This window comes from Carcharodon carcharias, chromosome 13, assembly GCF_017639515.1.
Source record: "Carcharodon carcharias isolate sCarCar2 chromosome 13, sCarCar2.pri, whole genome shotgun sequence".
NCBI classification, from domain to species: domain Eukaryota; kingdom Metazoa; phylum Chordata; class Chondrichthyes; order Lamniformes; family Lamnidae; genus Carcharodon; species Carcharodon carcharias.
Genome location: NC_054479.1, coordinates 129090725 through 129107055, shown reverse-complemented (window position 1 = coordinate 129107055; position 16331 = coordinate 129090725). Strand labels below are relative to the sequence as shown.

Genomic DNA, 16331 nt, shown 5'->3' with positions numbered 1-16331 from the left:
GTCTCCCTTGAGGGCTATGGGCCAAGTGCTGGTAAATGGGATTAGATAGGTAGGTCAGGTGTTTCTCACGTGTCAGTGCTAACTCAATGGGCCGAAGGGCCTCTTCTGCACTGTGATTCTGTGAGAGTCTCCCTCCTTCGGCAGTGCACCTCAGACATAATGAGGTAGCTGCTTCGCCGCCTATGTATCCTGGCAGCAGGATAGTTGTGTCTTCTGCAGCCCCTTCCGCCTTGGACTACCTCTTGGCCTTGCACCTCTTGTGCCTACGCCTGACCTCCTAAAGGCGGCTCCCCTGGAGGCTGAATGTGCACTCCTGGCCTCCTCCCCCTTCTAGCCCTGCCTTCCTCTTCAGGGAAGGTGCCTCCATTGGAGAGTTCAACTCCCATTCCCAGGCTAAGGGAAGGTTTCCTGAAACCTGCAGGCCTAAAAAAGATTCCTCACTGCAGAGTGCTGATCTGAAGGTTGTGAGTCCAGACCAAGCAGCTGGTATGCGTTTTGAAGTCTTGCGGATCTCACAGGCAAGCATCAGTAACTTTGAAACATCTATATTTGACAGAGCACGCTCGTGATCCCACTGAGCCCTCTTAACCCGGCCGTGGATGAGGTTTATGCAAATGTGTCCTGCCCGCCTGCCGGTTGTGCCCGAAGATTGCACGTGTGCCGAAAAATCACAGTCAGTTGGCGCCTCAAGGGCCTTAAGTGGCCTATTAATTAATGGCGGGCATGCATCGGAAATCATGTGCCCGCCCAACGAAATATCGCGATGGGCATCAGGATACTCGCCTGATGTCACTGCGCATCATTTTACGCTAGTGCGTGCGGGGCCCGACCCCGCACACCAACGGGAAAAATCTGCCCATACAGCCATTACAGCAAAGAAGGCCATTCAGCCCATCAAGTCCGTGCCATCATTATAGGCATAAATTGTGTATTGTAGAATCTCAGAAGTAGCTGAATTCACATGATTATGGATGTAAAAAGACTATCAAAACACCGAGAAAGTTTATATTACTGGGGAAGATTTTCCCCTTCCTCCACCTAGGTGCGTAGGATTGCATGCCCATAAGGCTTTCCACCTGATTTTCCCACCACTCATTTAAATAGATATAAAGTCGGTCAGGTTCCATTACAAATGTCTCATCCTTCCTATCTCTATTCGCTGTAGCTAGGTGTTCCAATATGCCCAGGCATATATTTATATTCATCATATCAGTGTCAACTTAGCAGCTTTCAATGTACACCCTATCATCTTTGGTGCATGAGGACAAGCATGTGACCTTGTTCTGCTATTCCACTGGATTTTGCCTGCCTCATACATGATCATCATAACCTATGCAAAACACAGTAAGTTGTGTTTCATCTTTCTCCTGTCGTCTTCTTGTCCTGGTTTAACCGATCATAACATGCATGTTCTTTCTGTTGTTAAATTGTCAATTTACATCTCATGCTGCACTCAAAGTCTTGAGCTATTAAATACTGTCAGAGTGCAGTTTGCAAGTATATTTTCATCAAGTTGACACTTCTTAATTCTAACAATTGTCATTCTTACTGGTTTCTCTTCTTCTTCACATTTTTTAATTCCTTATTCATGGGATATGTGTATCAGTGGCAAGGCCACCATTTATTGCCCATTCCTAATTGGCCTCGCTGCAGTTCTTTTGTAGCAAGAATTCTTTACAGCTTCTATATAATATTCTATTATTTCAGAAATCTCTTCTCTGTTCCTATCAATCTTTCTATTTCCGCCCCCCCTCCCATTCTAATGTTTCTTGTTCTCTCCATCTTTCTGCCGTAGAGATAGAATTTATACCTTTGGGGGAGAATTATCTCTTTGTCGGACGTGCTGAGCGGGAGTGGGCACAGATGGCCACCATTTTATGTGGGGAGGCCAATTAAGGCCCACCCAGCATGACGCACACTGAGAAGTGCTGAGTGCTCCCTGTGCGGGCGGGGGGGAGGAGGGAGAGTTGGGGCCTGTGCTCTTTCATGCATGTCTCAAGGAGATTACTTTGATGTTGAAAAATTAAAATAAAGAAAAAAAAATTATTCAGACATGTCCCTTCATGTGGCACTGTCACATGAGCTGGGACATGTCAATGAATTGTAATAAGAAATTTTATTAAACTTATACACCCTTGATGAAACCTCATGTCACCCGTGGGTGAGGTTCCATGAAAAATGCGAAGGTTGCCTGGGCTCTTTGCCTGCCCGCCAACCTTAAGGTTGGAAGGGCAGCCCTGTTAATTGTGACAGTTGGTTTTTAAATAGCCTTAACAAGCCTTTGACAGTTCAGTGGGCACGCAACCGACTCTGGTGCGCGTCCGCCGAACTGACGATCGGAATGACGTGCAGTGACTACGGGATGCACGCCCCATGTCACCACGCGTCATTTTACATGTCGGCAAGTGGGGCCTGCCCCCGCACACAGACCAGAAGATTCAGTCCCAAGAAAAGTCACTACCAGGAGTACAATCTTCATTAGGTCAAAAACATCAACTTCCAACACGTGTCATCGTCCTAGGGGTTACCATTGACTAGAAACTTAACTGTACCAGTCATATAAATACTGTGGCTACAAGAGTTGGTCGGAGGCTGAGAATTCTGTAGCAAGTAACTCATCCCCTGTCACCACCTGCAAGGCACAAGTCAGGAGCATGACGGAATACTCTCCACTCTCCTGGATGAATGCAGCTCCAACAACACACAAGAAGTTCAACATGATCCAAAACAAAGCAGCCAGCTTGATTGGGATCCCACCCACCACCTCACATCCTCCACCGCCAGCTCACAATGGCAGCAATACGTACCAACCAGATGATACACAAGATGCACTGCAGCAACTCATCAGCCTCTGTTGACAGCACTTTCCAAACCTGCAACCTCTACCACCTAGAACTATTATCACCATTTCTTTACTGTCGCTGTGTCAAAAACCTGGAGCTCCCTCTCTGTGTGCATGTGCATGTGCCTACAGCAGCAGTTTAAGAAGGCAGCTCACCACCACCTTCTCAAGGGCTATTAGAGATGGGCATCAAATGCTGGCCTTGCCAGCAACACTTACATTCCATGAAAGAATTAAAAAAAAACATCCTTTCCAAGGTGCAAATCAATTTGACAGCATGTGTCAGAAACTAGAAGGGCCATGCACGATGTGTCTTGATGAAAATCAGGTTTAATGTTCATGCCATTTCCTCCTCCTTTCCTGGAACTTAAATTAAGACCAAAAAGTCATCTGATGACACCTAAAAGTTGTTTATGGAAACAACTTGACTCATTGAGGTATGCCATTTTGGCAGGTAAACTGCACCTTGGTACCAGGTTTAATTAAAACTTTTGGGTTTATGCCTGTCTTTTGTGTCCGTTTTTTTACCTCACAAGGTTCTGCTATTGCCCCAGAATTACAGGGTTCAAAATTGATTATGGTCTATTTTTGTTCTTTTTTTGTTTGTGGGATGTGAGCGTTTTGCCAAAGCCAATGTTTGTTGCACATCCCAAATTGCCTTTGAAATGTTGGGGAGCCATCTTCTTGAACAGTTGTAGTCCACGTTGTGTAGGTACATACAGGGAGGGAGATCCAGGATTTTGGCCCAGCGACAGTGAAGGAAAGGCAATATAGTTCCAAGTCAGGATGGTGTGTGATTTGGAGGGGAACTTGCAGATGGTGATTTGTTCTTGTCCTTCTAGATGGTAGAGGTCACAAAAGCAAGCAGCCTTGACAAGTTGCTGCATTGGCTGAGTTGTGTTGTGGCTACACCATGGGTCCCACTATGAGTCCCAAGGTGGTCCAAAAATGGCCTTCACTATTATTATTATGTTTTGTCGGCTTTTGAGCCTCCACAGTTAGATTGTCCCTTTGCTGAAGGTGAATGCCAGGCCAACTACCTTCCTGAATTGGCCCAAAGGTAAGTCCGAGAAGGGACTCTTTGTTGTGCGGCAGCAATTGTGCGAGGAAGTAAGTGTGAGTGTGAGTTCTATGGAGTTAGGGAAGCATTGCTCCCACAGCCAGAGAAGCCATGAAGAGGCAGAAGTACAGAAAAAGGGAGGGAATAGGGAAAGACAAACACAGAAAGGCATTTTTTGAAAGATGAAGGTTTGGTTCTTTTTGGAACAGCAGGATCAGCAGTAACAGACATGAAATGCAGCTACAAACAGCCCTGTGGTGCATGTAATAGATGGAGCTTGCTAATTTTAACCACACTTAAGTTTTTGGTGTGATGTGATGCCCTATACATAGCACACAGTCAAGAATATTCTCAGTCCCAGGATTTTCCCCGTGTTGTTGGCTCTGGAAATAGTGCTAATCTTTAAATGACCATGCAGACGAACATAAACAGCCCTTTATATTGTCTTGCATCATATTAGTCACCTTTTTCTTTCTGATTTTATTGTGCAGGGTTCTAAGGGCATACCTGGACTCACTGGCTTCAAAGGGGTTACTGGTTTACCTGGAAAGCTCGGCTCCCCTGGACCACCAGGGTCTCAAGGTCCCAAAGGTGAACCTGCAGCAAAGGTAAAATGGGTAATGGATGAAATAACTTATTGCATTGCTGATTGTTCCCAAGAGTTACTGTTTTTACTTTAAATTTCCAGCATCTGCAGTATTTTGCTTTTGTATTGTATTTCTCTGTTACTTTTTTAAAAACTTTTCATGTCCTTATTCTCCTGAAGGCAATGGTTGATGACTGATAGCTTTGCACAGGCACAAGCCAATCTCTTGTATCCTATCCATGTAGTCAGTTTTAAAGGCTCATGGTCCCAGGAATTTCCAAGCTGATATCTCTACAGACTGAATAAAGTGAAGCAACCTTGAATGAGTTTGCCAATGGAGCACACTTGCAAGCAGTCTATACATTAGAATGTATTTCATTAGGGATGTGTATTTCCTAAACATTTGCTACACAAAGGTTTTCTGTAATTAATGTGATGAACTTTATTTTAAAAATAAATTGTGGGCAAGAATAATACAGCTACTGTCATCCTGCAATCTTATAGTTAAGATAATGTTTTATTTATGATGGAATACATCAGCATATAAACCTAGAGCTATCAATTCACAAACTGATGCTAGGCCATGCAAATTAATTAGTGCTTTGGGGCGTATTTATTCATAAGTCCATGTGAAAGACCTTTGCTGCTTGTAGGAAAGAATGTGATATTGTCAAGCGATGCCACCTTCCTACTTTGGATTTTAAATGCAAATTACAAAACAGTTTGAAATTGCAATGCAGTGTCAATTAGTGCTACAGTGGATGTACTTCTGTGCAAGGGCATCCAGTAGGGCTTTCTAAACGCATTTCACCTAGGAGTACTTATACCCAAAGAGTTAAGGCTTTCACCTATCAATCCAGGAATGATCTGACCAAGGACACAAAGGTGAAAAAAAAGGTGCTGAATTAATTAGTTTCCAAGCCTTTTATGTTCCTCTGGTGATGGACTTTTCACAGGTTTCTACTGTGCACCCACACACTCCCATAGCTACCTGACTATGCCTCTTCCCACCCTCCTTCCTATATAACCTCTCATTCATCAGTTTCCACAGGGCCTTTGATTGAGTCTCCCCTCATTTATCATATTTTTGTTTTTGCCCCCAGTCTCTCTCTCTCTCTCTCATTCTGGGGTGGGAGGACATCAATTCATGGACTTGGTTTTTTCTTCGATTCATTAGCTTTTCTGGGTGAGCATAAGGCTAGAAGATTGAAGCAACATTATAGATCAAATAAAAATAAAAATACCTGGAAAAACTCAGCAGGTCTGGCAGCATCCGCGGAGAGGAACACAGTTAACATTTCGAGTCCGTATGACTTTTCAACAGAACTAGTATCAAATCTTGTATCCTGTTCTCATGTCTAGTGGGGCTTTGTGTCAACAGGTCCGCATCACAATTTCTGCCCTATTGAGTCCACTATGGGAGTACTGGAAGTTGGACATGGGTGTTATTTAAAATCTATTACCAGGAGCAGAATTTCACGCTTGGCATGCAGCACGCGCCCGACATGCCTGAACATCAAATGACATGCAATGACGTCGGGCATACATCCCGACATCATCATGCACTCGCGCGATATTTCGTTCAGTGGACCTGCGCCAGCCAATAATTGAAAGACCTAGTAAGGTCATTAACAAGCTAATTAAAATCAAATTTACGCTGCCCGTTCAACCTTATGGTTGGCAGGCAGGCAAAAAAGCCAAGCGGCCTTTACAATTTTTAGGAAACCTCATCCAACTGCACACCAGGCCTGCTCTCTCTTCCCCCCCCCACCCCCCACCCACAGGTAGCGCTGATTGCTGCCGCTCGCGATCCACGCATGGCAGGCCTTAATTGGCCCATCCGTGTTGTGAAATCGCGGTGTGGAGCCGATCGCAGGCGGTGGTTGGCTTCCTGACCTTCCCCGCCTGCTCCTGCTGAGCCCGCCTGACAAGGCAAATATTCTGGCCTTAGTTTCAGAATTTTTTAATTAATTGATAGTAATTTTTAGAAAATCAAGTTATCCAATGTTGTCTGACATTCCTTAATTTATAAACCCAAGCTAATAGAAAGTTGACCCAAATTGGAAAATGTAGCTTGAGTGCTGGACGCCAAGTTTAACGAAGCTGAAATCCTGAATTCTGATCAGCTGTTTTCCCAATGCAGAGCCATCCTATGATTTTTAAAACATAAAATTTCCTAAATAAATAGAACTTTTGTAAAATAAAATACGGAAAGGTTTGAAGGTATGTGATGGACCCCTCCCCAACGTGTTTTTGTGAATGACGATTAATGCCTAATAGTCACACTTATTTAAATAGATGAAAGGTCTTCCCACGCCTCCCATTGATCTTCAAGTATTTCAGAAGGAATGGAAGATGGAGTGTTAGGTTGCCACTATCAAAATACAGAAAGTTGTGTGGGAGGACAGTAAGGAATGATTGATGTATAAGAAGGTTTCCATAGCTTAATCACTTTTACAATTCAAATAGATTTCATTTTTAAACACAAATACGCCAATTGAAATAACTGAGTGTATGTAATTTGAGCTGAGACGTGGAAGGGCTCTGGGACAATGTAAGGCTCTGAATATGTTTAAGATTTCTAAACATGTTGAGCAAGATTTTCTAACTCAGTTAACCATTTTTCTGCTGGTTCCTAGGGAATTGTGATTATTCCTTTGTCTAATACATGGAAGATACCTGATCTCAGTTGGACAACAACATTGCTCAATAGAATTAGCATCTTTGCCTGAGAAAGAAAAAAATGACTTTGGGTATTCTCTCCTGCATTCCAATGAGCTCCCCTCCTACTGAAAAATTGAAAAATGCTAATGTGTGGATGTTCGTTGAGCTCAGGATCATTTTCAATTCTAGTGCTGTCCATAATTGAATAGCATGCTCATACTCGCTATCTATGGTTACAGCTAAAGAATATCCACTATAGTGAAATATCTGAGAACTGGTGGCATTCATGGGACCATACCCTAGAAAATATCAGCCTCTTCAGAAGACTGAAAATGGTATAACTTATCAAAATCTTTGTCATGCATAATTGAAGTCTTCCTTTTCTTTATAGGGCGAAGCAGGGAAGAGGGGGAGAACACGCCGGGGTCAGAGAGGATCTCCAGGGATCTCTGGAGCAAAAGGAGATCAGGTTAGTAAACACTTTGTAGCTGAGTTACCAATGACAGTAGCTGTCACAGCAAGCAATGGGCAGTTAGAGACAATCAATAAAGAGTATGGGCTGGATTTTCATGGAGTTGGGGAGACTCCATGAAGATAAAGAAAATGGCAGCTGGGACCTGATTCCAGGGGAAGAATTTTTCCCCCATTGTGGGGGGATGTGCAGGAGCGGGTGCGAGTAGGCACACCTCCAATCGGCGCCCCCAATCGGGGGCATGCGCCATTTTACGTGGGCGGGCCAATACGTTCGCCAGGAAGCTCTATACACTCCCTCTGCGGGCAGGGGGAGGATTCCCTCAGCTGAGAGTGTGCTCTTTTATGCATGTGCGCAAAAGAGTGCACTGATCTTCCTGAGGCTAAGTGCTGCCTCAGGGAGATCGGCTCCAAATTTAAAAATGTTAAAGGTACAAAAACAAAATTTCCCTGACATGTCCCCTCATGTGACATGGATGAGGTTTCATGCTGGCTCAAAGCCTGCCCGCCAACCCTAAGGTTGGATGGTCAGGTCCATTAATTAGGTTAATGACTTTTTAAATGGCCTTAATAGGCCATTGACACGTCGGCGGGCGCACAGCTGATTCGGCTTTGCCCCCACCGACCTGAAAATGGAGATGACGTGGGGTGACGTCGGGAGTTCTGCCCAATGTCATCCCGCATCATTTTACACGTCAACGAGTGGGCCCCGCCCCCTGCTCACCAACTTAAAGATCCTGCCCCAGGATTCCTGATCCCATTCCAAGCACCCCCAATTTTCATCAGTATTGCTTAAGGGTGCAGACTGGTGCGGGTCACAAGTCCACACCCTGCACTCCCAACCTGGCTAGCTCCATTGCAAGGACAGACATCTACTAGTTGCCCACAATTTTCATGATGTTGGGCCATCTTTTAAAGGACTTATGATTACAGTCCCTCAGAGGTGTCATGAACCATAGTCTGGATAAAGGAATCTTTTGAAAGGTAAGTTAAAAAGGTCTTACCATGAGCCGCATGCCAAGCTCTACCCACCCATCCCCCATGTCCCCTTATACCCTCCATGCTAAGCTATGCCCCTCTACACAGCCCCATGGCCCTTCATTCCCTTCAATGCCAACCATGCCCCTCCACCCACCCTCCATGGCCCTCATACCCACCTTGCCAACCCATAGCACTTCCTCTGTACAGGACAAATTAATCCTATAGTAACAACAGGGTGTTTGAAAAAGCTTTCAAAAACAGTCAATCATTCATAAATTTCTACTTTCTTAAAAAAAATCTCCTTTTGCTGCAACCTTATAAAAGTGTCAATTATCCTTTAACCTATCAATAGCTGAAACTGCAAGCACTTGAAACCTCTATCTTGTGTAAATAAACATTGTGCAATTGACAGAATAGATCAAAGAGCAAGAGGGGTCAATCAAGCAATGTTTTCCATAAGGCACAGCTGTTTCAACACTTTAATGGATGTCTGGACTCTCAGCCAAGCCTCATTATTCATTCTTAGCTGAGAGTCCATACATCCATTAGACTGCTGATATAGTCTGATGGGCACGGAGGGTATGAGTGGTCACAAGAGGATGTGTGGGGGCATGGACAGGGCATGGGGAGTGTATAGATGGTGAGGGATAGAGGGCTGATCTTTGTTTTCCTATAACTATTAAAACTGGGACAAAGTCTCAGAGCACCAAAGTGGACCTTTTAAACAGTCCACCTCAGCACTCAGCAGACCCTCCAAGCTGTTTCTGGGGGTGGTGAGCCCATGTTACCATCCACGTCCCCCACCCCATCCCGGATTGAAAATCCTGTATTTGTTTTTGTTCATAGGATGTGGATGTCACTGGCGCTGGCTGGGCCAGTATTTATTGCCCATCCCTAATTGCTTTTGTTTAGAGAGCATTTTAAGAGTCAACCACATTGCTGTGGGTCTGGAGTCACATGTAGGCCAGACCAGGTAAGGACAGCAGATTTCCTTCCCTTAAGGACATTAGTGAACCAGATGAGTTTTTATAACCATTGGCGATGGCTGCATGGTCATCATCAGACTTTTAATTCCAGATTTTTATTAAATTCAAATTCTACCATCTCCCATGGTGGGATTCAAACCTGGGTCCCCAGATTCTCTGGGGTCCTTGGATTACCAATCCAGTGACAATACCACTATGCCATCACCTCCCCTTGCACTTTCTCCTTAGGTGGGCGAGCCGAGCCAGAAAATTTCCTGACTCCTGCTGCCCGCCCCTAGGATAAAAATCCAGCCCTATGTCTCCAGTTCACCAGTTATTTACCATCGGTGGCAACTCCATTGTCACTTCAAGAATGTATTGCAAAATCCAACCCAAACATGCCTTGATCTTCCAACCTGAGAGTGCAAAGACTGGCAGCCTGTTAGAGCAAGGAAATGCGTTGGAGAATAATTTTGAATAATCCAAATAATTAGAATCTGAATGAATATGCAATGTTAGTAGGATCTCAGGATAGAAATAGATGTTATTTCTGCAAAACCTTCCAATGGGAGTCCTCCACATTAACTCCAAACCCCATGATGTCTCATGGTTTTATGTTAAACAATGTCAAAGAAACTATCTGCTCCTCCAACTGATGAATTGATACACCACCATATTGTGGAAGCACTAGGAGGAAGTTTTGAGGGAAGAAAGGGCACAGAGTGGGCCAGGGGATGGTGGTTTGACTACAATATCCACCAACAAGTGACTCTGTGATATCACCCAGTGAGGGTGATGAGGGAATCAATCTAAGGAACTGACCTACTAGTCTTTTGTCTCACCACCTGTTGCAGCCATGACAGTCCATGATAGCATTGGCAGAAGTAGCCATTGCATAGTCCTTGCGAAGAAAAAATCTATTCACCCTGCAAAGTTCTCCAATGTGTAGTGTGGAATGGCCACTGTGCTAAGTCAGACAGACAAAGGCAGATTTAACATCCCAAAAGTGGGCATCATTGAAACTGAGTGGGTCAACAGCAGCAGCAGAACTGTACGTCGACATAATTTGTAACCTCCTGTCTCAGCATAGCCCTTACTCCTTAACCATCACCAAGCCGAAACCAGTCTTAATTCAATACAGAGTGTTGAAGGACATGATACAAACAGCATACATTTGGCTGACTCCACTTGGCATTAGAAATAGCTGAATGCACAGGACAAGCAAAAGCTATGGGCCATGACAGCATCCTTACTGCAGTATTGAAGACCCAAACACCAGACTGAGTTGTTCCCTGAGACAAACTGTTCCAGTACAACTCTAACATCTCTCTGACATAATGTGGCAAATGCACCAATATGTTCTACCCAGAAACAAATAAATCTAACTCAGTAAGTTACTTTCCAATTAGCTTCCTCCCATCCATTAAATGAGGGACAGAATCATCAATAGTGCCATAAGTAACATCTAGAGAATTAATTTCCTAAGGAGTTCTACCACTTATACAATGTTACTTCAACAGAAACATCAGAAAAAAATATAAATATGAATATAAATATCAGTAGCATATCTAACCCCAAGATGAGCTTTGAAGCATACATCCATGCCATCACTAAGACAGTTAACTTCCAACTCTGTAATATTGCCCATCTCCATTCCTGCCTCAGCTCTTCTGCTGCTGAAACCTTCGTCCATGCCTTAGTTACCTCTAGGCCTGACTATTCCAATGCCATCTTCTCACATTTTACCCTCCTTAAACTTGACGTGATCCAAATCTCTGGTGCCCGTGTCCAACTCACACTAAATGTCCTTCACCTATCATTCCTGTACCTGCTGACCTACGTTGGCTCCCAGTTAAACAATGCCTCAATTTTAAAATTCCAATCCTTGTTTTCAAATTCCTCCTTTGCCTGTAATCTCCTCCAGCCCTACAACCCTCTAAGATATTCGTGCTGCTCTAAATTCAGCCTGTTGAGCATCCCTAATTTAATCACTTCACCACTGGTAGCCATGCCTTCAGTTGCCTAGGACCTGAGCTCTGAATTCCATCTTTACGCCTCTACCTCACTTTCCTCCTTTAAGACACTCGTTAAAACCTACATCTTTGACCAAGTTTTTGTTCATTTACCCTAATATCTTAATGTGACTTGATGTCATATTTCATGTTATAATGCTTCTGTGAAGCACCTTGGGATGTTTTATTATAGTAAAGGTGCTATGTAATTTCAAGTTGTTGTTATAAATTAAAACTCATCTCTCTTACCAATAGCTTGCTCATTGACTCTTAGATCAGGTTCCATTTTCAGTATTCAGTTCCAAACCTCATCACTATCTGAAACCATACATAGGCAAAAGAGCAAAATGCCTAAGGAGAGGTGAGAATACTGTAACTACATTTGACATTAAATCAGTATTTGACCAAGTATGGCTCCAATGACTTTAATTGAGTCAATTGGACTCAATGGAAAAGGCCTCCAGTGGCTGGATTCATATACAACACAAAGGAAGAGATATATGGCTGTCAGAGATCAATCAGTAAAACCCAGAACATTATTGTAGGATTTTCCCAGGGAATCACTGTTGCTGCAATTGACTTCTAATAAGATCAGGAATGAGGCTGTGTTATGATCCCAGCTGAAGTTACCCCTGAACAAGCCTGATCCCAGAGAGGAACCCAGCTTGATAGATCCTAACTTTTACTTGTTTGTTTAGATACGTGGAGAGTAGCTACTGAACAGAGCCACGGGAGTCAGCTAATGAACTTTTAACAAAAGAACAAGCAGTTATTCTACAAGAAAAGATGAACTGTATTACAATACTCCTTTACTCACAACTATACCTATATGACTATATACAGATTTGTAAGGATAACATGAGCTAAAGAAGCTATCTTATTCTCTAATGTCCACAGTAAGTGCACAGTCCATGTACCAAATGGTACCCTATGGTCAGACACACCACCCTCTGAAACCAAGTGACAGATGCCACCTCAAACAGATGCTATGGATCTCTCTTCAACTCTTCCCAGATACTAGTCACACCATGAAGCAACCAGTCTCACTGAACTCCGTCTTTCACATGAGGGTTTCCAATCTCCAATCTTCAAGATTCACTTTGGAATCTTCTCCCAAACCGGCACTTTCTCACAGATGCCTTCCACACGGGTTTCAAACTCTCCTCCTGATGTTCCTCTTCCCTGGGTCGCCACATGCATTCAAGCTATCTTCTCACTAACTCAGTCATCAACAGTACACCACTGTTTCACATGCCCATAGGATAGGGTTCCAGACCTTCAGCCATCTCTGTGGACTTTCTCGCCTCTTCCAAGCTGTTCCTTTAAGCTTGAAGCTTTAAACTTGAAGCTTGGAGCCTTTCTCTGCCCCTCACTCTTGTCTTCACTTAACAGGACCTTTTCCAGGTTCCTGTCCTTCCTTTGACTAGAAGGTCTGCTTTGGACCTTCCCCTCTTACACTCCTATGGCGTTTTGGGGTTTTTCCTTAGCTTGGGACTGGCTATCTGTCCCTCTTGCTCTAGTGTCTCTCTGGTAGCTACTTTCAACCAACTTTAGCTTGGAGCTGGCTATCTGCCCCTTCTAGGCGGCTTGTTTGGCAGCTGTTTTCCAAACCAGCTGAACTCGAACAGCTTCCAAAACAAACTGCAGTTTCTAGCTTTTCTGTGCGTCTGTGGGAGGGACATGCCTCTCTGGGGCACTGTTGCTAGGCAACAACCCAATTCTTCTATTCTTGTTTGCTTAACCTAGCTGCAACAGTCGTAAAAAAACCTCATCAAAAATGCAGGCACCTTTATAAAGTGAAACTAAAACTCAATTTGGCCTTTCTTAACACAGATACAGAAATACAAATCAAACTTAAACATTAAAGCTAAAACTTATTCTTAAAACACACAATTATCAATATAACTTACTTAAACTATCTCTATTTCCTAACTGGCTGTTCATTTACAACTCTACAGTGCTTAGCTCCATTTACAACTCTACTGAAAATTAAGCAGCCCATGTCAACCTACTATAGGATCTGAACAATACCCTGTCTTAACCGACAAGTGAAAGGCAACATCCACGTCACATATATGTCAAATAATAACTACATTGAACAAGAGGAGGCCTGACCATCTCTATTTGATCTTCAATGACACCACCATTGCCGAATCCCCCAGCAGTAACAACTTGAGTGTTGCTATTGATCAGAAGCTGACCTGAACCTTCCATATCAGAATGATCACTACAAACATGGAAGGGACTAGGTACTCTGCAATGATGGCTCACTTTAAGACCACACCTTCCCTCTCCCTGCTTTTCCACCATCATAAAGGCTCAAATAATAGAATATTCACCAGACATCTGGCTGAGTGCAGCTATAGCAATACTTCAAAAAAAAAATGCATTATCCAGGACAGCTAGAGGAATTAACGTAATTGGTGCCCCGCCATAACTATGATAACACTTTCTTCCTTTGTAGCTTCCAGAACAAGAAGGACAGGAGCAACAAAGTAACAGGGACATTATCACTTCCAAGTTATCCTCCAAGATACACACCATTCTGCCTTGGACAAATATCGCCATTATTCTATCATTACTGATCAGCCATGATCTAGCTGAACAGCTGAAAATCCTTTAGGGACTTAATGGCCTACTCTTGATCCTATGTTCCAATTATTGGATCAGAATAGTGGCTTTCCCAACCTAACCCCATTGTTGGAACACCATCATCACAAAGACTGCAGCAGTTCAAGGCAAAGGTCAACTGTCACCTTCTCAGGACTACTAGGCATATGGAGTAAAAACACGTTTGCCCTTGTTGTCCATCCTGAAAAATAAATTAAAAAGACCAAAGTCTGAAAATTGTCTCGAGTACACCACGGACTGAATTTTTCCAGTCATCGGGCGCATGCGATCAGTGGTCCAAAAGTGGATGGGAAATGGGCCTCCCGTTGCAATCAGCCCCCAACCGCGATTTCATGCTGGCTGGCCAATTAACTGAAATTAATACTGAAATGCTCAGCGCTGGCAGGGTGGGGGTGGGAAGAGGGCGGGTGACAACCTAACTGAGGGTGCGGGTGAGCACTCTTAGTGAGCTCCCTGAAGGCAGACAGCTACCCAGGGAGCTGCAGATCTCCACAGAATAAAGGAAATGACAAAAATGCTTCAAAAATATGTCCATGCAGCACAATCGAGCACCTGAAAGCATATCTCATAAAAAAACAGTCCCCAGATATCTCTTTTTATTTTATTTCCCTGAAGAGATTTCATCCCACCCTGGATCAAGGTTTGAGCAAAAATGTGAAGGCCGCCTGGGAGAATGGACTGTCCGGCAACCGTAAATGTGGACAGGTCACGTAAAATCGCTGCATCGTTAATCAGCTTAATTGCCCACTTAATTGTCAGCGGGCGCATGAGGCAGTCGGAAGCGTGCCCGCCAAGCGCAATATCGCACGAGTGCATGATAAAGGTGGGACACTCGCCTGACGTCATCTCGTGCTCTTTCACATCTGTTCAGATCAGGCGCGCACCCACCTGTGGGACATAAAATTCTGGCCCATGTCTTGTTTCTTTTTTTAATGATGCACACAGGCTGTTGACATTGTAGCTGAACTAACTTTATTGATAGCATATTTTCCTAACGTGAACACATACCTGCAGTGTCTGAACTCTATCAAGACAAACTCCAACATGTGCTTTCTGACCTTCAATCCCCAGGTCAGGTGAACCCATATAAAGTACAGAATACTGTACAGTATCTAATACTGGAGTCCACAACCACAATCAGCTATTATCATGACATTTCCTTTTTTAAAAAAAACTTGTATGCAACACAAGTATACAAAGTGTCTTACCTATTCTTTCTCACTCTGATTTGATCAGTCTGTTTTGTCTTTTACTCATCTCTGTATCTCTTGCGGTTTTTTTCACAGTTCTTCCACTGGATGTTCTGTATGGTGACAGAGCTGATTTTGAAGGACAAGAGGCCTTCTCCAGCTCTGTGTCTCCATCACCCTTTGGAAAGTTTTCAGGACTCTCAGGCTTTGTCTGGTGCATTCTGGTTTTTGACCTTTAGTTACACTTTCTGGTTCAGAGCCGGGTTGCATTTCATTTGTTTCCCTAAGAATTGCCAGTTTCTCCTGTACTGTTGTCCATTTGGAGTCAGGCACTATGTAAGACCTTGATCCTCCTATTACAACAGCAGAATTCTGGATCCTTTCATGCTGAATCCTCACTGTCCTTCCCATGTTCAGGTCAGGCAGAGGTCAGGTATCTCGATCAAAATACTGTTTCTGCGTCTGCTGTCTCAGTTTGAGCAGATTCTGCATGCTGTGCTCACTGGTTGTGGAAATAACAGTTGGGGCACAGTTGGAAGCTTGGTTCTTAGTCTTCTCCCCATCAGAAGATGTGCTGGAGATGATCAAATGCCCTCTAATGCAATATTCCTGAAATTCAGCAGAGCCAAGTTGGGGTCTCTTCCATCTGCCTTTGCCTTCTTCAAAAGTGTTTTAAGGTCAACATGGTACATTCACCATTCGTTGGATTGTGGATATTCAGGACTTGATGTAGTGTAGCAAAACTCCCAGTCCTGTGCAAATTTGTGAAACTCAGTGCCTAAGAATTGTGGACTGTTATCTGAGATGAGCACTTCATAGAAAGCAAAAATTGATTTTAAGTGATTTATTGCAGCGATGCTCTTACTATCATTTTTCAGCAGCACAGACTCAAAGAATTTTGAGTAATAAACTATCGTTAGTAGGTACTC

General features: G+C 43.6%; 1 protein-coding gene across 1 annotated transcript in view; it reads left to right on the top strand.

Moving 5' to 3' along the window:
• LOC121286153 (collagen alpha-1(VII) chain-like) overlaps positions 1-16331 on the top strand; it is a 190725-nt gene that overhangs the window by 81559 nt on the left and 92835 nt on the right. The window contains exons 17-18 of the mRNA XM_041203134.1: positions 4394-4510; positions 7544-7621. Of these exons, the coding sequence (XP_041059068.1) occupies positions 4394-4510; positions 7544-7621 (195 nt within the window). The remainder of the gene's footprint in view (positions 1-4393; positions 4511-7543; positions 7622-16331) is intronic.